The following is a 22,550-nucleotide window of genomic DNA, read 5'->3' on the forward strand; positions in this document are numbered from 1 at the left end:
AGGGAGGTGGCTGCTGGCAGGGACAGTTTGGTACACAGAGTGTCCCTTGGCCAGATGGGGGGACACGGCTCTGGGATGTGGGACGGGACAGTTTGGTACCCAACAGTCAGCTGTGGGGGCAGGGAACTGGGACAGGGGGTGGGACAGTTTGGTGCTCAGCATGTCCCTTGGCCAGGTGGGGGGGGATGGGAAAATGGGACATGGGTTTGGGGATGAGACACTTTGGTACCCAGTGTGTCCCTTGGCCAGCTGGGGGAACATGGAAATGGGACATGGGATGTGGGACAGGTAATCCCTGAGACAACTGAGGGGACAGGGAAATGGGATGGGACAATTGGGAACCCATCATGTCCTTTGGCCAGGAAGGGAGACAAGGAACAGAGACATGGGACGTGGGATGGCACAGGTTGGTCCCCAGAATGTCCTTTGGCCAGCAGGTGGGACAAGGAACGGGGACATGGGATGTGGGATGGGGCAGGTTGGTCCCTAAAATGTCCCTTATCCACAACTGTAGGAAACTGGGACGTGGGTGATGAGGCAGGGCATGGGCCAGCTGGGTACCAAACATATCCTTGGGTGGTGAGACTCATCCCAGGGTGTCATTACAAGCCCCACAAACACTGACATGACTCTCCTTGATGTGGGTCACCCCTCCCGAATCCTCTGGCAACCGGAATTGCAGCGGGTGATTTATGGGAATTGCACATCGGGCTGGCTCTGGGGACCCTGGGGACCCTCACAGCTGCGAGTGAGGAGCATCCCAAGCTGGGAACATCCTGGACCAAGTGCTGCCACCCACTCCAGCCCTTGGCAGAGGGGTTTTTGGGGATGGAGGAATGGATCAATCCCGCGGGCTCTCCCTCGGCAGCTCAAGGAGAGCTCCCCCGAAGAGCCGCCTGGGCCTTTTCATCTCATCTCTTTTGTTTCAGGCTGATTATGTAAATAGCTGCTGCGGCCCCCATAATGAGAAAGTAGTTTCCCAGAATACAAAAAGCTGTAATTATCTCATTAGCAGGCGGAAAGGAAAAGGAAATGTTTCTAAGCCACTCTCGCTTTTATTTCCCACAGAAGCCTGAGGAAGAGCAGCCCCCCGACACGGGGGACCTGCCTGCCCCCAGCCCTGCCACCCACACCTGAGGCTGATGCTTTTCCAGGAGGGAAAAGCAGAGCGTGGTCCTCATGTCCCAGAAACAGGGTTATACTGGGAGGGTGGACAGCTTTTAACTGGGGCCCAGTTATCCAGAGGATGCTGCTCCCTGTGCAGACCCCTCAGCGCTCTGGGATGCTGGGAAAGGAGAGGAGGGGTGGGGGGGGTGGTCAAAGAGGGACAAATCCCCAAATTGGATGTTCCTCAGCAGGACTCCCAAGCTGGGGTGGTAGCACAGAGCTTCGGGGTGGATTTCTGGGGCTGCATATGCCTGCAGCAGAGTGTGATGGAAATAGCCTCAGGATACAGGGAGGCTGCTCCCAGGAGAAGTCACGTAGGATGGCTTTGGTATTGCTTTGCTTTCTGAACTCAGGCATTCCTTGCTTCCAGCCAAACAGAGCTACAAAGGTCCCTGCAAAGCGCCCCGGGGCTGCAGGCAGGGGCTGCTGCTTGCTGAGGTCTCCTAAACCCATTTCTGGAGGGGTTTGCTTCCACCCACACTCTGTTCCTCCAGCCCTGATCATGGCACAGGATGGTTTCGTGCCAGAAACACCCCCAAGCCCTTCTCCCCAGGGCTTGTCTCAATCCATTCTCCACCCAGCCTGTCCCTGTGCTTGGAATTGCCCCAACCCCAGTGCAGGAGCTGCAGGATCTCCCAGGCCATGGGGGCTTGGGGTGAGAAAAACAACTTTCTGCTCGTTTTAACCTGAAAATCCAACCCCAGAGCTTAAGTGTCTGTAGCCCAGCAGCAAGCACAGAATCACGGAATGGTTCAGGCTGGAGGGACCCCTGGAGGTCACCTACTCCAAGCTCCCTGATCGAGCAGGGAACCCTGGAGCACATTACTCGGGATTGTGTCCCAAAGTAAACCCAGCCATAAATCCTTTGCACAGGGGGATGGAAGATGTGCAGAGACCGATCAACTCCCTGGCCCAAGAGGTGTCTGGAGGTGGCTACTAAAACTTTTAACTCCTTGACCCTCCAATTTGCCTCCCTGAGTCTGCCTTTTAGCCCTAAATGGGGGGTAAAATATCCCCATAGCAATGCTCCCAGGCCCTTCAGCAGGGATAAATGGGAAAAGAGAGGTTTGTGTCCCGGGGGAGCAGCAGGAGTTGTTCATCTGACTTCACTTGGCTCCTGGTTGTGGAAAGAGCCTGTGGATGAGGAGCCTGAGGCGTGCGTGTTTCTGCAGACAGGTTCGAGCGCGTTCGTGTTGTATTCCAGAGGTGGAGGAAAACCTGGCAGCCACCGAGCCAGGGTGGTGGGATGGGGGGAAAAGGAGTTGGAGGAGAGGCAGAAAAGCGCCACAAGAATTACTTGAGGGCTGGAACACAGCTGGCCAGAGCAGTGGTGGCATCTCCATCCCTGGAGGGATTTAAAAGCCATGTGGATGTGGCACCTGGGGACATGGGTTAAGGTTGGCCTTGGCAGTGCAAGGAGAATGGTTGGACTCCATGATCCTGAAGGTGTTTTCCAGCCTTCCTGATTCTGTGGTTCTGTGATTCTATGATACACTGGCCGAGTGCAACTGCAGGTCTTGTGTTTCAGTGGTGGATTTTCTCGGGGGCCTGTCAATGCTTCACTGGACACAGGTGGTTTTGCTCCCTACAGAGCCTGCTGTCTTCTCACTGCTAACCCATCACTAACCCATTACTGCCCTTCCCTCTCCATGCATTTTCCTGGAAGGAGCTGAAATTATGACAGCAATTTTTATTTATTTATTTATTTTTTTCCCCCCAACCTTTTCACGCCGTTTCCAACCCACTCCACCACCCCAGTACATGTTGACTTATTTTTTTTTTAATCTTCCAGCCAACCCAGCTCCTTGGCACTGCTGCCAACCACCTGGCTGAGCCACCAGAGCCACAAAGCACGGTTTCCATCGTGTGGGTAACTGCCTGCTCATCTACACCTACGCCAACAAACCTGCCCGCTGAAGGTCACGGGCACACCTGTTGCCACAGCCGGTGGGTGGGGAGGGGGGAATTTTTGACCTTCAGATGCCTTTGCCGCCCGCCCTGCCAGCACCATGTGCCTGGGGTGGTGGCGTGTGCCAAGGCACTGCCTGGCTCCGGGGCTGTTTGCCCGAGCTCTCTCTGCCCAGGCCGGGTGATTGATTTCCCCCTGCCGTGGCACCGTGCCCAGGTATGTCCGTCTCCCCAAGGCCTTTTGCCACCAGAGTGTTAACAATTAACCTACTCGGGCAGAAGCAGAGCCAGCCCCCCCCCCCCCCCATAATTTAGTCTTAGTTAACCATTCAGCTGCTTATCTGAAAGTGACTTTTACTTCTGTTTAACTGGAAGGCAATCGCTGGCTCGTTTGGATAAGGGGACTGTGAAGAAACAGTAGTTGTTTTACAGATTACTGTATTTACAACAGGAGTGCCCCGGTGCAAAGCGTGGGTTAAGAGGTGGCCACGAAGAGTTTAACCACCAGAGCTGGGGGGAAAAGGACATTTCACCTCAGGTTTCTTGCACCAGGCATCAAAAATATCGCTGTCTCCGAGGCAAGGCTGCTGTGGGAAAGGCCCAAGAGGCTGCTGCAGTTGGATGGGATGGGGAGGTGGTGCAACATGGAGCGTGTGAAATCCCTGGTCAGAGAAGGCTGGCTGCACCCTGGTGAGCTGCTGGCATGGAGATGCCTACCAGGAAGGGGGTCTTGAATCAATCCAGGCAGACAAAGAAAGTCTTCTGAGCTTTTATTAACACGGAAATGCTGGGGAATCTGAACTCGGCCCAGTGTTTGTTCTGGAGGGGTTTTCCTCTCCTTTGCATCTGCAGAAAGTCCCTTCACTCGGGTTCCTGCTGTAACCTTGGGGCTCTGGGGAGGTGGAAGGAGGGCAGAGCTCGGCAGGGGCCCTATGGCTCAGTGACTGCTGGGATGGATGGATGGATGGATGGATGGATTGGATGGATGGATGGATGGATGGATGGATGGGTGGATGGACGGATAGATGTCACTTGGGGTTGATTTGGGTAGACCTAGTCCTCCTTGGGAGGTGAGTTGGACACAGCATCTCCTTGAGAGCCTGGTGAGGATGAAGACTGAGATGTTCCTGGTGTCTCCTCCCCCCTGCAGATGGGATGTAACATCTAGAACATCTGGGAAGGGCAGTGGCTGGCAGGTGGCTTAATACTCCTGTTTTGGTTTCCTGCCTGCCTGGAGCCTCTTCACCCTTCACAGGCCAAGGGGAGCCACTTTCACCCCTTTACCATGGGCTGGGAGTGTCTTCCAAGCCCAGCCATGCTGAGGGTGACTCCTCTTCCCTTCTAAAGGACAAATTTGGGAATGAAACACTGCTAAAGTAGAGCCATTCAGCTTCCCTCAGCCTCCCTGTGCTCATGGACTGCCAGTTCCTCTCACTGGGAATCACCTAGTTTTAGTTCACGTTCCTGTGGGAGGGAGGTTGTTACTGTGGAGTCATAGAAACACAGAATGGTTTGGGTTGGAAGGGAACCTTAAAGATCATCTCCTTTATGGGCAGGGACACCTTCCACTACTCCAGGTTGCTCCAGGCCCCATCCAACCTGGCCTTGGACAATTCCAGGGAGAGGCAGCCACAGCTTCTCTGGGCAACCTGTGCTAGAGCCTCACCCACCTCACAGCCAAGGATTTCTTCCTCTTATCTAATCTAACCCTGCCCTCTGCCAGTTTAAAACCATTTCCCCTCGTCCTATCACTACAGAGATTAAGATATTGAAGGAGAAGAAATGTGCTGGGCAAGTTTTTAATCAGGTATTCCTCCAAACCTGGACGGAGAAAAAAAAATGACCCTCCTGCTCTGCACCAGGGCTATTCCCGTGCTCAAAACTTGATTTCACAGTTCAGCTGAGGAACAACCAGTGTAAAACCTGACTGGGAACAGGAGCTTGCCAGGAGATACAAACCCAAGAGCTGTTGTTCTCAAAAAAAATGGCCCTTTTTGGCAAACAAAGCTGTACTGTCGGGGATCTGTTGGCACTTCTGGCACCTCCTTAATAACACATTTGTGAGGTTTGTCCTTGTGCTCTGTTTATCAGGCCCTGGGTTTGCTGTAAACATAAGCTAATAACAAGGTTTTTTTTCAGAATATTTTGTTGGATGATTCCCAGTTAAAAGAAATCACTTGTTGTTGTGTTGGCCTCTTTTTTTTTTTTTCTTTTGGTTGGTTGGGTTTTTTTCCCTTTTAAAGCATCAGACTTTCCAGTGACCTCATCCTGCCCTCAGAGAGTCAATGTAAAACGTGCAAATGTCACCGTGAAATTTACCCAGTGAGGGAAAAGTAACCTGGATTTCTCCTCAGCTGGCTGGGGAGCTCTGCGTGGAGACAACGCAGCCTCTGCCTTTCCCTCGTCTGGAGCTGAGGCCTTCCAGCACACCCCTCCCATGGTGGCTGCTGTCCCACAAAATGAAGTCACAGCCTATAAAGGTCCCAAAGTCACCGAAAAGCAGGTTACTCCTAAATTAGCAGAGCAAAAAAAAGCCTTTCCTCGACTAACAAAATCCAAAGGCGCCGTGGGCATTGCTCACACCTCCTCATCGCTCCCTAGCCCAACCAAGCCTCCAGGTGCCCAGGAGGCAGCTGGATTGACCCCTGGGCGTTGGGCACTCATGAACTGTCTGTGATGCTCTTTGGGAAGTGCCTTTTAGGATGTGACCACTGTCCCCAGCCACAGGAGCTCTGCCAGCTCGCTGCAGGTGTTGGCTCTGTGTCCTCTCCCTCTGGCACAGCTGTTTGCCCCAATCTGCCCACCAGCCACGTGACACTCGAGCTGTATTTTGGACAGGACAAGGTGCTGGAAAGTGGGAGGAGAAGCCTCCAGAAAGTGCAGTTTAATAAAAGCAAAGTTGAGCAGCACAGCCCCTGCTTTAACCTTTTAAATGCTTCTCCATTCCGTTATTAGTGCAAATAGCAAGACCCCCTGAGACACCACACGGGAGCTGAGCTCTAGACCCAAGCTTGCTCTCCAGGGAAATAAACCCAGCTTTCCTGCTTTCCTCAGGGAGGTCTCAATGAACATCCCTCACTGAAATGGGGGGTATCTCCATTCCCCTTCCTGCTGGCCCTGTGTAACTCCTCCCTCCCTGAACCTCCCTCCAAGGGGCATCACTTCTGTTATCCCATCCAGGGGAAAAACTGCACCTCCCACTTCCCTTATTTCCTTAAATAAGACTTTTCACCTTTGTGTAAAAGCTGATGAAGAGCATCCAGACGTGTGAGAATTGGTCCCAAGGACAATTGGTCCCAGGACAACCCAGCTCTTTTGACCTGGTTAAACACAGCTTTTAAAACCACTATTTGCACGTTATCCACTTCCCATGGCCTGGTTTTGGCCAATCCAAGGCACAGCCAAAGTAAGAATAAGATGGAGAAGGGCAACAAAAGTTTAAAAGAAAAGTTAGGATGACACCTGGACAAAAGCACCTTTCCAAAAGCTCAAGCCCATGGGCGCAACACTCCCAAAGGGAGAGATGGGAAGCGTGTTATTTAAGCCCTGTTGAATCATCCCTAAGAGATGGGCTGGAGAGAGAAATTGGATGAGCTACTGGTGGACCAGGGATGGGGGAAATGGTATCCCCATGGCAACACAAACTTGTTCAAACCTGGGAAAGGCGACAGAATTAATCCAACCTTGGGAACTGTAAATGGTTGTGTCCGACCGATGCCACAGAGCTGTGCCAAACAAAACCCACACAGACTCCTTTCCCCAGGAGCACCCAGCCCTTGGGCTCAGAGGCTTTAAGAGAAGCTCTTTTGGAGGGCACTGAGTGGGATTTGGGGGGAATCAGTGCTTCTCCAAGGGGGTGTCGTGGGTGGGAGTGGAAGGCTTAGAAAAATATTTATTTAAAAAGCCCAGCCATTGAGTCACAAGGTGCAGAAAGGACTCTCTGGCTTTCCAAACTCCTGCTCAGAGAGGAGTCCAGGTCCAGGTGAATCCAATCTCAGCCTTGGATTATGTCATCAGTTTAAATTTTAGGAATTACAGAGGTGTGACTGAACTACTTTTGTCCCGCAGGTTTTAATGACTGGCAAAATGAGACTGTTTATATAAAATGAATCATTTATTTTATACAAATGATCAGACAAAACATCTTACTCAGAATTGCTTACAATATAAACACTAAAACTACCAGTATAGCATAAGATAGGACAGTGCACTACACCGAAGCAATTATTGAAGCAGTTATATTAAAGCTGGCAAAAAGAAATAATTATTGAGTAGAGATCTGATGTAACTCCCCCAGCCTAACACTTGTGGGGAGATCTCTGCTCTCAACCTTGAGAAGTGACCTTGGGGGGTGTCCCCAGCCAAGGGAGGAATCTCCACACACCCCATCCCCCCAGAAGGATTATGTTGGAAGAACCCGACTGTATGAAAGAGGACTGGACTTTTAAAGTGACTGAGTGCCAGTCACAAATTTCCAGGCCAGCTCCCAGCTTATCTGTCACACCTGATGCCAAAGAGCAGGATGTGTGTTTGGAGTTTGGTGAACCAGGCTGCTTTCAGCAGAATTCGACACCAGGAACATCACCATGGTGCCACTGCTGACACATCACAGAGAGCTGGCACCACAGCTGGCACCGTCTGCATTCTCTGACTGGATTTTAGGCCTTGCTGGGGTAGGGCCCTCCTGCCAGAGGGGTGTCTGGGGTTCCCAGAGAGGAGGGCAACCCCCTCATCCACTCTGTACCAGACACCAGGACACGGTTTCGATCCGCAAAGGGTGGGGTGGCGGGTAAAAGGCACCTCTTTAACAGCCCTTTCCTCTCCCCCCTGCCCACAGTGCCACTGACCCGTGCCTCCAGCTCGCCTCGACGCTGCCATGGCCACGCTAGAGGCTCTGCCCGTCCCGAGTGACCCCGCCTACGCCAGCCCGCCGAGCCTCCACGGATTCTCCGCCCGGCCACCGCGACCCGCCGGCCCCAGGAGCGCCATGGGGAGCGTGGGCAGCGGCGTGGCCAACGACCAGGAGTTCGCCATGAAGAGCGTGGGCACCCGCACGCAGGGCAGCGGCCGCCAGGCCTCCTCCGAGGGCTCCCGCAACGGCTACGCCGCCCGGGAGATCTCCCACCGCTACTCCGGCGAGGAGAAGACCTACAAGTCGGAGAAGGTCTCCAACTCCCTCTACATCAACGGCGACCTGCGCAAGGGCGAGAAGGTGAAGGTGGACATCTGCGGGAACGTGACCGCCAACAACGAGAAGAACCTGCCGCCTCCTCCCCAGTACCGAGAGCCCGGTAACCCACCAAAGATATTGCCAATCTCCGGCAAACTCGACCAGGTGAGACCCTCCACTGCCTGCAGGTGCTCAGAGGCCACGGCACGGCCCTGGGAACGCACACCAGGAAGCCCTGGACAAAAAAAGCAATCCTGGCAGATAGTCCAGTTCTCACTCTGTACATTTTATGTACGGATAGTATTGTTCTTATAACTTTCAGGGCCAGCATTAGTTCTTGAGGAACCCAAGAGCATGATCGCAGTGAAGTTTTTGGCTCATTTAAACCTGTGTTTAAGTCACTGGCTCTTCCAGCTTCCCTGAGGTGCTGTGCCTACCTCCCTGATGGATGGGGAGGGAGCTGGAATCAGCTCTTCTTGCAGTAGGTCCAGCATCTGAGTCCCACTCTCATGTTTGTACCATTTATAGGCAATCTCTGCCACCTAAAGCTGTGGCTTGAAAGCAGCTCTGAGCATCTGTTCAAAATCCCTTGTGAGGGACAAGGTGACAAGGCTTGAAACTACCCCTGCAAACATTATGACCCAGCCCAGCCCAGTCCTTGTGGCTCATTTTGTCTTCAGGGAGCGAAATCTGCCAGGCCTGGAGGAGCAGAGCCCCAGAGCCAGCAGTATTTTATGTCCCCCGCTGCTCTGCTCCAGTGACTTCCATAATTTGTGTCCAGCATTATTTCTGCAGCATTTGGTGGCCTTTTCTCCTGGGTTGTTAAACCACTGGTCCCTGTAGTCCATCTCAGTCTCACAGGCACGAGGTTTTTGGTCTCCAGCCTGCTCAGCAGGGCTCCTGTTTCTCCCAGAAGGCACTTCCACAACATCTTTGATTCCTCTGCTTTTATTTTCACCTAAAATCCAACGTGCTGCAGGGGAGACTCAATCCCATTTTGAGAAAATTTTTTTTTCTGTAGGCACATTGACAGAGTGGGGAACGTTCAAGGCTTTAAAATCCTTCCTAAATCCCTGTGGTGCATTTTCCCCCCTGCATCGCTTACGCCCGCGGAAAACACAAATATTCCAGTGAAGAGCAGCTTCAGCATGTTCCTTGCCTGGAGTCACTGCTGGAGTCACAGCTCCTATCTGCTCCCATCGGAGCATAAGCAGGACACAAGGTCCACCCAGGAAGAGATCACTCCCAGAAGGAGGGAAACATGATGCTCTTGGGGCAAAATAGCTGCCAACCCAAGGGCTCAATTCGGTTTTCAGCAGGAGGGCGATGCACTCTCAAGGCTGAGAGTCTTTCCAAAGACAATCAGCCAAAATCAGAGTTGTTTGGATCAGGTCTAGTAGGCGAGTGGCAGCCCAAGGAGTATTCCAGGGGGTAAATCACGCAGGTTTGGGGGTGAGTCGAGATTATTTCTTTTTATTTGGGGCGAGGGAACACAAAGTGTTGTCCTGCCTACAGGTCCCTCCTGTACAACCCCAAATGGCCCAAAAGGTGCAATGTGGAGCCAGCCCAAGCTGACTTGACCCCCCCCAGCCCCGCCCCGTGCCGATGTGTCTCTCTTTGTTGTGTCGTTACCGAGCCTCCTGCTGTGTTTGACGCGTGGTCCTTTTTCCTTTTTGCAGAGCAATGAGCCCTTAGTTAGACCCTCAGCCTTTAAGCCAGTAGTTCCTAAAAACTTCCATTCCATGCAGAACCTCTGCCCGCCGCAGAGCAACGGGATGGCGGAGAACAGGAAGAGCTTGAACCACGCCAACAGCAATAGCCCGTCCGCCCCCAAAGCTGGGCTCGACAAGGGCAGCCTTAACAGGACTACAAACCAAGGGGGGGGGCTCTCGGATTCGGGGCGCAACTCCCTAACGAGCCTGCCCACCTACGGGACGGGCTACAGCCAGCACGTGGGGCCCATGAGCGCCTCCACCAGCCACATCAACCGCATCGGCACCACCTACGTGGAGAAGAACATCGTGGGATACAACGGGATATCTACCTCAGACAGCGGGCGGTCCTCCAGCAAGAGCACCTCCTCCTTCAGCAGGCTGAACCATCTCAACGAGACCATGCCTTTCCACTCGCCTTCCACCGACGACATCATCCAGGACCTGGAGGACCGGCTGTGGGAGAAGGAGCAGGAGGTCCTCCAGATGCGGAGGAACCTGGACAAGAGCGAGGCGGCGATCTTCCAGGTGTTCGAGGAGAAGCAGAAGATCTGGGAGAGGGAGATGGAGGACCTGAGGCAGAACTACGCCAACAAGCTGCAGCAGGTCTCCAAGAAGGCGCAGAGGGCTCAGCAGGCTTTGCAGCTCCAAATTTTCAAGCTCCAGCAGGAGAAAAAAAAACTCCAGGACGACATGGGGCAGCTCCTCCAGCAGCGAGAGGAGCTGGAGAAGAAATTTGTGGCTTTCAAGAAGGAGCAGGCTGAGTTTCTCCCAAAGATCGAAGAGACCAAGTGGGAGGTAAGAGCCTTGTTGTAACAGGTTTTCATCAAGGTTTCTGGTAGCCCAAATTACCTCCCATGGACCCCACAGATAATGGCTATGGGTTGGTGTCCTCCAGGTAACAGGTGACACTTGTCACCTCATCTGTCCGAGTCCCAGACTTGTTGTTTTCCATCAAACTAAAATAAGCCCAACTTTCTGTGCACACCTCCTGTGCTGGTTAATGATTTGACTTCACAGTTCTGGTCACTCCAACTTGTGGCATTTAAATCCAGTCTCAGGGAACACAACTCTTTCCATACAGGTATTTGTGCCTACCGAAATCAGGTTTAAGTCTGCTTTAATTAAATTCTTGTAAGGTTTGGGCAAACCTTGAAACTGCTTTTCAAATATTTGAATTTTTTCTTTTTTTTTTCTTGCTGAAGATAAAAAGCAGCCGAGCTAAAAATTATATCAATGGCCAAGTCTACCTCATGCTTTCCATTGCAACACGCTGTTTTCAGTTCTTAATAAGTTTATCTCTCTTAAAAGGCTGAAAGGCAAATTCCTCTTTCTAGTTCTCCTGTTGAGTTCTACATAATTTTTTCCCACTGTTTCTATTTTTAGAACATTTTATCAAAGTCTGTTTGTATAGCCAGTGCTCGCATACCTTTTTTTTTTTTTTTTCCAGCCTGATCATGCGAAGAATTTTAATCCTTCCATGGACTGGCTAGAAACTTTAAATTTATTAAGAGTGGAGAGGCAAAACGTAGCTCTAGAATCAAGAAGACCCTATTCTGCTAATCCTGATGGGAAGTCGATGAAGCTGGGATTAATTAGGCTCTGAAATGTGCTTCTGCAGATGTTCAGCAGAGCTTATTAGAGGCTTGTTGTAAAATCTCTGCATGTTACATCCCAGAATGAGGAGGCTGCACTGGCCCTCCTTCAGCCACCTGCTCTGCCCAGCTCTGTTAAGGGACCTGAAAGACCCTCTCATTCCAAGCTCTTGCCAGGGGCAGGGACACCTCCCACCAGAATAGGGTGCTCCAAGCCTTGAACACTTCCAGGGTTCTTTAGGAGTCTCTGGGAAGGAAGGCATCATAGGATGAGTAAGTAACATCATCCTGTCCTACTGTCCCAGTGCTCGGGGAGAGGCCAGGTTGTCCCTGGGTCTGAGGTGTTTCTGTTTCAGGCTTGTTCAAGGTCCAGATCCCACTGAGGTCAGTGGGAAAAGTCCTGCTGAGAGCAGAGGGTTTGGGGTCGAGCACCACAGGCCTGTGGTTGGGTGAGTAAGACAAATGCAAGGAGGGAAGAAGCATCACTGTCTCTCAGCACTTGGCTCAGCTGCTCGGACAGCTCCAGCTGGGAACAGCATCGGGTCCCTGAAAAGTCCCAAGTTTCTGCAGGGAAAAAAACCCACACAAAATCTCCCCCACAGGTGTGGGGACAACCTTTAGGTCTTTGGTGTGGTCTGAGGCCCGGTGAAGGCTGGGACTCAGCCCTTGAGCGGGGTTGTTTCGTGGGCAGCACCGGGGCCAAGCAGGGGCCGTGGCTCCTCGCTGCTTGTCCCCCAAACTCACGGATGCTCTTCCCACAGGTGTGCCAGAAGGCAGGCGAGATCTCCCTGCTCAAGCAGCAGCTGAAGGACTCCCAGGCAGACGTCTCCCAGAAGCTGAACGAGATCGTGGGGCTGCGCTCGCAGCTCAAGGAAGGCAAGAACTTCCTGCGGGAGAAGGAGGAGCAGATCCTCACCCTGAAGGACTCCTACAGCTCCAAGAGCGTCAACCTGGAGATCTGCGAGGGCGAACTGCAGCGCAAGATGAGCGAGGTGCAGGTGCTGAGGGAAAAGCTGAACCACTGTGAGCTGGAGGTCTCCGGCCTGAAGCGGACGCTTGCCAGCATGGGACCCCCGGGGCCCTTCGGGGCCGACCTGGGCGAGAAGCTGCGGGACCCGCTGGCCTGCGAGAGCGACGAGGCCAAGATGCAGCGGCAGAGCGAGGACAGCGTGAACTCCCTGCGGAAGGAGGTGGAGCGGCTCCAGACGGAGCTGAAGCTGGAGCGGCAGCAGCGGGAGCAGCAGGTGATGGACTTCGAGGAGGAGCGGCGCACGTGGCAGGAGGAGAAGGAGAAGGTCATCAAGTACCAGAAGCAGCTGCAGCTGAACTACGTGGAGATGTACCAGAAGAACCAGCTCCTGGAGCACAAGGTGAACGAGATGAACACCAAGGCCACCAGCCCCCCGCACACCGAGGAGAAAAAGACGTGGACTCCCTCCAGGCTCGAGCGAATAGAGTCCACCGAGATCTGAGGGGGGGGCCACCGCCACGACACAACCAGATTTTTTTTGTTGCTGTGCATGTACTACCTACTCAAGCCAGTGATCTTCCGAAGGATAACGCGCTACCGCCGGGGCGGGGGGAGCCTGCTCTGCTCCCGGCCGAGCTCCACCACCCTTGCTCTCCACTTCTGTGCTCTGTAGGTAAAATAACTGCGGACGTGCGTTGGTTTTCTATCGATGACGCGACATCTCTTTTGGGTTTTCTTTCCTAGTACAGCTGGTGAGGGTCAGTTGGCTCTTTCGTTAATCTGCCGTGACTGTTACTCCGCCGGAGGCTGCCACGCCCCTCCCCTACAATTCACCCCTACTCGGTCGGTTGTTTTGGAGGGTTGCATTCGGTCTCTTTGGCTTTCCGAGCAGTTCCGTGCAGCGAAACAGTTCAAAGTGGCAGGTTTGTTGGTTTGTTTGGGTTTTCTTTTTTTTTTTTTTTTTTTTTAATTATTATTATTTTTCCGGGATGTTTTTAGCCACATTGGCTAACGGAGCAAAGCTCTCGGGATGAGGAGCAAACTCACTGTTCTGCATCGAGTACCCTGTTCCAGACGATGGTCTTAGTGAAGTCAGTGTGAGGTTGGCCACTGATTTCAGTGAAACCAGACAATATCTCTGCCAGACAACTCCCTCTTGCCAGCCCATGGCTACCATGGTTGCAAGAGGCTAGGACATCCTTGAGGAGCAGGATGAGCCTGTCCTGGTAACAGAAGCCAACAAGGAATGATCTCCCAGCAGGAACCCCTTTGGGGGCTCAGCAGAGCTGTGTTTTCATTTCCTTGTGGTTTCCTCCTGCGGTTCCACTCCTCTCCCAGGTTGTGTCCGATCCTGGGAGCAGAAATACCCTCCCACCTCTGCCTTGGTCCCCTTACTCTTACTGTACACCCAAGCTGGCTACAGCAAGAAAAAAGCTTGGAAATCCAAGCTAGTTTCCCTTCCCAAGAGCCCTCTTACTTCCCAAAGTCAGTGGGATCAAGGTTTGGGGAAGCCTCCAAGCCTGTGGGGTGTTTATGCAAACTGAAGCTTTAGCAATTTGCCCCAATACTGGGCAGTTGTGCCACCCTGTCCCCGAAGGAGTGACGCCTGGGGGCACTCTCTTGGTCCAGGGCCTACCTAAAAACAGCATCCAAGCCTCACTCAGGAGCTGCAGGGGGCACATCCCAGCTGGATTCCAACAGGGTGAGCGTCAGCCTTCAGCACAGCCATTCCAAACAGCACCCACGGCCATCCCACGCGGGCATCACGCGTTCCAGGGATGGAGATAATGCAGGCCTAGCTTAAGAAAACACTCGGCTACTAATCCTGAGCATGAATTCGGTCCTTAAGGAGGGAAAATGCTTGAGATCACGCAAGTGCTTATGCCCTGGCAGAACAATAACCAAATCCTACGTGCACAGTCACTGAGGCGGCAGAACCCGGCGCTCGGCTTGAAAATGTGGGCAAAGTGGGCTCAGTTCTCCCTTTCATGGACAATTTTTTTACCATGATTTACAGTAAAGAGAAGGAAAATGTTTCAAAGTGGAGTTTGCACAGACTGGGCGGTGGCCCAAGGATCAACAGGAGTGGGAATTTTGGCTCTTTGTCTTACGGAGAAGACAGAAGAACAAAGCTAGAATTAGCACTGGACACCTCGGAATGTCTGTAGGGTGACTCCAGATCACATTCCACGTCCACAAGAAGGAAGAACCTCAGGCTGTTGAGGGGCTGAAAACCTTTCAGGCAAAAGCCCTTGGAGCTGCACATTTCCCATGCTCCCTTTTTGAAAAGCTCCCCTCTTCATCACCGGGCCTGACCTTCAGTTTGGGAACTAACGTTGCCGTGGTGAGCTCCAGACTGAGCAAAGAGAGAGAGGAGACTGCAGTTAGTCCCACCAACCACGGTCATCAGGCAGTGCTCCTGATGGCCAGGAGCTGTTGGTGGCTGGCAGAGATCCCTGGAACCTGCAGAAAATGGAGATGTGCTGCGAGACCAGGGCATTTCAAGACCCCAGTTGACGGTTCCTGTCTTTTGCCACCACTTCTGCCCGTTGCCTTTGGAGCTGGAGGAAGACACAACTCATCAGCGTGAAAAACACGGGGGCAGCTCAGGCTAAGCCCCTCTCCCAGGACCAGCCATAAAAAGGGGGGTTAGGTCAGGTCTGAGTCCCAGTGGGTGTGGAGAAGAGTCACAGGGGGACTGAGCTTCCAGCTCTGCTGTTGAGGACGTGCACACTGCAACTCCCTGCTGCGTTAACACTCAGGAGCAACCGACACTGGCATCACCCTGTGGGACACCTTCTCTCCAGAGCTGCTTCCTAGTCCATGGGCAGGAGAAGCAGGGGCTTGTGTGGCCTCCCCACAGACCTGGGCCCAGCCAGCAGCAGTCAGCCAAGCCCTCCAGTGTGCCAGGTTTTCTCCATCGTGTCTTTTTGCTCTATCTTTTTTTGCAGTGGTACCAGGAATGAGTGTCTTGATGGATCCAGTGAAACCTGGAGGTAACACGGGGGTGCTGGACTGCCCAGGGGCTCGGTGGCCTCACAGTGCATCCATCAGGGACTGCTTGGGATGGAGCAGGAGCAGCAAGGAGAGGTTTTTCACCTTGGAGGAGGAAAGGCCCACTCCTTTCACGTTCTTCTTCGCTGCATCACTTCAATCAAGAGTTTTGATCCAGATCTGAGGGACCTCAATTTGTGGATGATCCCTGGATGACAGAGCCTTGCAGACACCCATTAAGAGACTCTGCTGCTGGTGGGGGTTTTCCCTCTCTTGGGATTCACCCAGGCTTCCCCCAAGCGCTCCAGCAGAAACCACCCCCCTGTGCTCTGGTGACATAAAATACAGATGGTTTTGGCAAATTCCCCAGCCAAACTGCCCTGAAAGGATTCCTGGGCTTTGGGATTCCTCTCCACAGCTGGATGCACTGCTTCCCATCTTGTTCTCTCCCCTGTGCCAGCCCTCTGCTCAGCAGAGATGGAGCAAAATGATGGTGGGACACCTGGATTCCTGTTCTTCGTGGCCAGGTGGGAACTCACCTGGCTTCTCCCAGCTTTCACACACTGGATGAAGTCTACCATCCCAAACTACATCTATGCTGAGGCTCTGGGGTCTCAGCCTTGGGGTAAAATAGCCAAGGGGTGCCAGACTGGCGTTTTGGTGGCACATCCTGGGAGTGGCCAAGGAGGCTGGCATCATCTCTTGGAGGCTCAGGCAGGGCTGATAAAAGGTTTCTGTCCCGTGAAACTCCACATAGAGTGTGAGCCTGACCACAACCCAGCTGTTTCCTCCACCTTGGAGCTAATGGAATTCGGCTCCCAGTGACATCCTGGCTCGTGTGTAATTCTCCAAGTCCTGCCCCCAAAGTCATCTCTAACTTGCCACTGGCCACCACCACGAGCTGTGGCCACGAGGGTCTCAGGTCACTTGCCCCACACAGGGCGTCCACAGACATTAGAGATGCTCTGGGACACCTGACACAGGGGGCTGGGCAATATGATCCAAGATTGGAATGGGCTGCCCAGGGAGGTGGTGGAGTCACCGTCCCTGGAGGTGTTTAGGAACAGGGCTGGACGTGGCACTCGGTGCCATGGTCTGGGTGACAAGGTGGTGTTGGGTCACAGGTTGGACTTGCTGATCTCAGAGGTCTTTTCCAACCCAGTTGATTCTGAGAGAGAATCAAGAGAGCCAGGCCAGTGGTGGAGCAGCTCTGGTGTCACACCACCCACCCACCCACACACACACACAGCCGAGTCACGCTCCAGGCACATCCACAGGGCAAACAGAGGACACTGCTCAGCTCCAGAGACTTCCATCCACGAGGCTGGGGGCTAAGCAGGCTGCCCTGGTGACAGAGAAGGCCTCACCCCTTGCTGCGAGCAGCTTTGCTCCACCACCATTCCCAGGATGTCAGCCCCAGGCTGCGCTGATTCCAGCACTCCCGTCTCACCCCGAGGGTGAAACCACAGCCATGGCAAGTTGTTGTGCCTCACACAGTCCCACTGAGCTTCTGCCACCGTCTCACAGCACCATTCCTGCTGTCGCTGGCGCCGTGCTGGGGGGGGGGGATCCCTCACCTCCGGGATTCTCCAGAGGGGAATCCCAGTGTTGCTCTTGGCGCTGCTGCGTCACGCAGAGGGAAGTGTTCTTGGGTGTAAATCACAGCCCAGCTCTGTATGTTCAGTGATTAAATGGAGACCAGAAGGCTCTGTGGCTTCTCTCTGGGTGAGCGGGACCACACCATGCTGTGTTCACATGGAGGGTGCTCAGCCCCCCCTGGAGCTGTGGCAGTGGGAATCAGGGGCTCAGCCCCTCTCAGAAAAGCAATCCCCTCAGGACCGACTCCAGCAGCCTGGTGTCACTCTGTCCTGCTTTGTTGCTGTCACCCCTGTGCCAGGATTTGCTGTTGTCCCTGGTTAAGGCTGAAGTCCCCTCTGCCCACGCTGTGTCACAGCAGCTCCCAGTGGTGTCCCCATGGATCTCTACCCATGGAAAAGACCATCCTGCCCCACTCCTGCCCCTTCCAGTGGCACTTTATAGCTTGTTCACGAGCAACATGACCAAAGATCTCTGGAGGGCGTTGGACGGCACGCTTGGAGCTGTGTCCCAGCTTTCCTGGGGAGCAGTGGGCTGGAGGAGGGGAATGAGAGCTGGCAGGGGACAGGAGAGGGTGTGGGTTTCCCTGTGTCCCACCTGGGAATGTTTGCAGGTCCATGAGGGGCCTTTCCTGTGCTAGGCAGGACAGGATAGAAAGGAGTTCTTGGGTGAGCTGATTGTCCCCAGTTGGTCACACCAGTGTCCTCCACGGCCACACCACGTACCTCCATGCATTGCCCAGGGAGAGTGTGGACTAGGGACTGCTCCCTGGAGGAGGATGGATGCAATTCCCTCATTTTCTTGGGAAGAAGGGAGGTGCATGCCCAGCCACAGGTGTCCTCTAGTGACAGGTCTCCTCTAGCTTAGAAGCAGACATTGCTACAGGGTCCAGTCAAGGACTCATTCTGGATCAGTGGGAATGGTGTTCAGGCGGGTCTGGGCACTGGACAGATGCCTTGTCACCGTGCCTCTGCCCCCCAGCTGTGCTCAGCCTTTTCCAGCCCATTCCTGGGATGGGAGAGGGTCCAACCGCCGTTAATTTAACCCAGTCCTTCATCCTAAGCCTTGAAACCCCTTGACAGAGTTACTGCCCATCAAAACCCCTCGCTAAAGATCTGCTCATGTGCTGCCTGTGCCCTGCTGCTCCTCTGCCCCAGCTCTCAAGACTCCTTTCAGATCCTCCCCATCCCACTGGAGCAACCAGTGACTCTCCCAGAACTCTCCCAGGTACACCTGAACGTGGAGCTGGAGCCCACAGCTCCCACTGAGAGTGACACATTCCAACCCTGCTCCTCAGAGGAGCTTTCCTGACTGCTGGTTTTCCAGACCTCTCTTCTCCATCATTCCCATGGCAGCTCCATCAGTCCTGCTTTACCTCCAAGAGCAACTTGGCTTCCTGGTGAAGGACATTCCCACGAGATCCTTGCACGGGGCTTCACACCGTCCCAACACCCCACCCACCAGCTCTGGGGCTCCCTGCTCCTTCCACCCTCTGGAAAAACAGGGCTGCGAGGGGCCCTAGAGGTCTGTAGGGGCAACACAGGACCTCCCCCAGTCTATTGAGGGGTTGGGATCTCATCCAGCTTTTGGCAGATGTTGGTTTCCCAAGAGGGTGCTCCACCAGAAACAATTTTCAGGATAATCCTCCTCCCTGGTTCTCCTGCTGAAGGGGATCGTGTCAGGTCTGGAGCCTGGGACAAGGTTGTGCTCTCACAGCTCTTTCACAGATCTGTTTTCTCTGGCAGAAAGTCTCTGCTTTCTGTCCCAAAGCAATAGCTTTCTCTAAGGAGATTTCAAAGGGACTCTTCCCAACTCTGATACCTGCAGGGAAGCCAATATTCCCTTGAATACCTTCACAGCTCCAGCCCTGGGCTCTCCTCCTCCAGAAAGGGATGGGAGGTCCAGCCTGGCTCCAAACAACCACCAATCAGAGCATGGTGGTCCCATTCAGCCCAGAGCTGCCCTTACCTAGTGGGCCACCAGCCTGGACCCCTGGAGGTGTGATCCATCCCCTCCTGGTCCCATCCCATGGCTGTCCCTGCAGGTTTTCTCCACGTGGGAGCCACTGGGGTGCCTGAGGTCAGAGAGCCACAACCAGACACCAGTGGGAGACTGTGGCTCTGCCATTCCCGAGAGCCAGGCTGCCCTCCCTGGGGGAGAAGGTCCCTTTCCCTCCAGAGGTGACTGAAAGGAGCAGAACAACCCCAGGCAGAGCTCCAGCACCAGTGCTGGAGCGTCCCAGCACCGGTGCCACACAATGCTGCACACACACCGTGTCTATGCAGTCCCTTTCCAGGCAGGGGGGGTCCCTGCAGAGCCCACCCCAGGGCCAGGGCTCCTCCAAGGTGTCTTTGTTTGCACTCCCTGGGACCTGGAATCGCTGTGAGCCGAGGGCAGCCCCTCTCGGCCTGTGCCGCGCTCGGGAGGGTCCCTCGTTCTAAACGCGTCGCCGAGTCGCCCGTGTCCTGCGTCTGTCCTCCAGCAGATCCATAGCTGTCCTCCCCCCTCTCCCCAGTCCCCAGATCCCCAAATCCCAGCCCCCAGGTCGGGCCTGAGCGAGCCTGCTGTCCCACTTCACCAGCAATAACAGCCGGGGCCCCCCAGCCCCGCTCGGCCGCCAGGCTGTGTCCGTGCAGGACCTCCTGCATCCAACCAACCCTTTGTCCCATTCCAGGCGTCCCCCACTGTAAATTCGACCCCAGCCTCGTGCTCTCCGCCCTCCTGTTGGTTTCTCTCTGCTCTGACTGTGAACTCAAACCAGAAGTGTTCTGAACTCGACTCCGTCACTGTTCTGTTTCTGCGTCGACTGTTGCTGGTTCTCCGAACTGCGTTTGATGAGACTTTGCAAAAAAAAAAATAAAAAAACCTTAAAAAAAAAAATTAAAAAAAATTTAAAAAAAAATTAAAAATTATATATATATATATACTTTAAAAAAAAATAATAAAAATATTTAAAAAAGAACTCCATAAAGTTGGGTGTCTCTCCTGTCCACTGGTCACTTCCGAAACACCGTTGTCTCGACTTTGCCTCTGGGTTTATAAATGTATTTAAAAAACAAAAGGTTGGGGAAAAAAAACAAAAAGAAAAGAAAAAAAAAAAAAAAAGGAAAATAAAAGAGGTAACATGCAGCATTCCGGGATTTTTGTACAGCAAAAGGTGTATCTGTTTTGGAAATTCTTGTTGAAACTCTTACCACACTTCCCAGTTTCCTGCTGGTCTGTTGTTTGTCTCCATTGGGTTTATCCAGATGTGAAGAGCTACTGCCTTTGCCATTTTCTACGGTGAATATATAAATATATCTGTACAGAGGTATGTATATATATAAATAGACATGCAGATCTATATGTATACGTATCTCCAGCTCTCCTCTCTCTACCTGACTGTGAAGGGTTTTTATTGGGCAAAATAAAAAATGGAGAAAGGCCCCATTTTAAAAACAGGACTGCGTGGTTTGTCTGATTGTTGTTGGGGAGGGGAGAAGTGGGGGGGGGGGAGAAAAGGGGATGGATTTTGGGATGGACCCACAGCTGGGCTGGGAAGAACCTCAAACCCTGGACATATCATCACCATCCAGTCCTGGAGCTTCCATCCTGGAGGATGAAGAGCTGGTGTTTGGAGTGGGAAGGGGAAGGGAAGGGTGGAGGTGGTCGGGAGCAGAGCAGGACGCTGTGTGTGTGTGTCCGTGTCCAGGTGGCATGTTCCCCTGTCCAAGGGCACGAGGGCTGCTCGTGCACTTCAAGCACTTGGGAACAAGCCACAAGGATGAAAACACACCAGTCTTGGTGGTCTCACCTCAGCTCAGACCCCCAGGGATGTGTCTGGATCCCTTGGGAACGTCCCAGGGCTGAGACAGACTGTCCATCAGTCCCACAACCCAGCTCCAGGACCTCCCAACATTCAGAGCCTGAACTGCCCCCAAGCCAGGTGAGGACCTGAGGGATTGATTTCCAGGTGAGGACCTGAGGGATTGATTTCCAGGTGAGGACACACTGGGGAAAAGAAGATCCAGGTGAAGATGCCTTGGAGCCAGCTGGAATGGTGGGAAAGCAATTCCCCTTCCCCCCCCCCCCCCACCCCATGACAAGACCTTGCTTGGAAGGTCCACACCACAACCCCACCTCCACCCCCGCAAGAGCTCTGGGGGTTCCCCAATTTGCCCATCGTGGGCTGAAGGGGCTGGAAAGCGGTCAAAATGCATCGAATTCGTGCTGGATCCTGGACGGTCGGGGTTTGGATGGTCGGGGTTTGGAAAGGAGGACGATGCCAGGGAGGGTTTGGATGCAGAACCCAGGCTGAATGAAGTCCATTCCACCTTCCCTCACCACCAGACAAGGTAACACCTTCCCCAAAACCTCCTGCAGGTTTTTACTCCAAAGGGTCCCCTCCAGCTGCTTGGTCGGTGTCACATTAAAGCAACATTCAGATCATTAGTTTTCTTTAAAAAAACCCAGCAATTCCAGCACTTTTCCCAAATGCAGCTTTATTACAGAGGTCTCCTGCCCTCTGGTGACGAAGCTGATGCTTCCCAGGGCAAAGTGAACCGGGGATTCCAGGAGTTCCCTCAGGTTTTAAGGCACGAGGTGCCATCAGCCAACAGAGGCTCTCCAACTCCCTCTGGAGTCCTGGAAACGGGATTTCCCCAATTGCTGGAGGATAAAAGGCTGGTTAGAGGAAGAGGTGAGCTGGAAATACACCGGGCAGAAAGGTCAGGAAGGGATCCAAGTGCTGAGGAAAGCTCAGGGTTCTATTTAATCACGGTTTGCCAATGCTGAAAGCCCAGAGTGGACAGGAGAGAGATTTCTGGGCACGGTGGAGCCGTGATTATAGGAAATAATAAAAAAAAAAAAAAAACGCGTTTGGGTGCAGGCCTGGCCATCGGGCTCTGCCTGAGCAGGGGGTCAGACTACACCAGTTCCACAGGCCCGTTGTCACCTGGATCCCTCCCAGTTCTGCTGGGAAGGGCTGCAATGACAGGGCACAGCTCAGGGATGAGCCCAAACACACACACACATCCCAACCACACCAGCAAAGGGCAGCCCCTCAGGCAGGGAGTGGTTTTGGCAAGAAGGGAACTTAAGATCACCTAGTGCCACCCCCCTGCCATGGGCAGGGACACCTTCCACCAGCACAGGCTGCTCCAACCTGGCCTTGGGCACTCCCAGGGATCCAGGGGCATCTCTGGGAAATTCATTCCAGGGCCTGCCCGCCCTCACGGCCAGGAATTCCTTCCCGATCCCCCCATCTATCCCTGCCCTCCCAGAGGGAGGGCAGGGATAGATGGGGGGATCGGGAAGGAATTCCTGTGTCCTGTCCCTCCCTGCCTCGTCCCCAGTCCCTCTCCAGCTCTCCCGGAGCCTCTTCTGGTCTCCCTGGATCCTCCTCTTCCCCCCACGCCACGTGACCTGCGTGTCACGTGTGTCACGAGTGGGGGGGGGGG

At 53.6% G+C, this 22,550-nt stretch overlaps 1 protein-coding gene across 2 annotated transcripts; it reads left to right on the top strand.

Annotated features, from left to right (window-relative positions):
- The first annotated feature begins 7,665 nt into the window (after positions 1-7,665).
- LZTS3 (leucine zipper tumor suppressor family member 3) lies at positions 7,666-13,216 on the top strand. Of its 2 annotated transcripts, XM_027908761.1 has the most exons (4): positions 7,666-7,748; positions 7,913-8,410; positions 9,925-10,755; positions 12,314-13,216. In XM_027908761.1, exons 2-4 carry the CDS (start codon positions 7,952-7,954, stop codon positions 13,022-13,024), a joined length of 2,001 nt encoding a protein of 666 aa, XP_027764562.1. In that variant the 5' UTR covers positions 7,666-7,748; positions 7,913-7,951; the 3' UTR covers positions 13,025-13,216. The 2 variants fall into 2 exon arrangements, with proteins under 2 accessions (XP_027764562.1, XP_027764561.1); XM_027908760.1 differs by lacking the exon at positions 7,666-7,748 and having other exon boundaries at positions 7,759-8,410.
- The last annotated feature ends 9,334 nt before the right edge of the window (positions 13,217-22,550 follow it).

The sequence above is a fragment of the Empidonax traillii genome, unplaced genomic scaffold, assembly GCF_003031625.1.
Source record: "Empidonax traillii isolate 1590-97213 ecotype Southwest subspecies unplaced genomic scaffold, ASM303162v1 scaffold1828:size94860, whole genome shotgun sequence".
Taxonomy (NCBI): domain Eukaryota; kingdom Metazoa; phylum Chordata; class Aves; order Passeriformes; family Tyrannidae; genus Empidonax; species Empidonax traillii.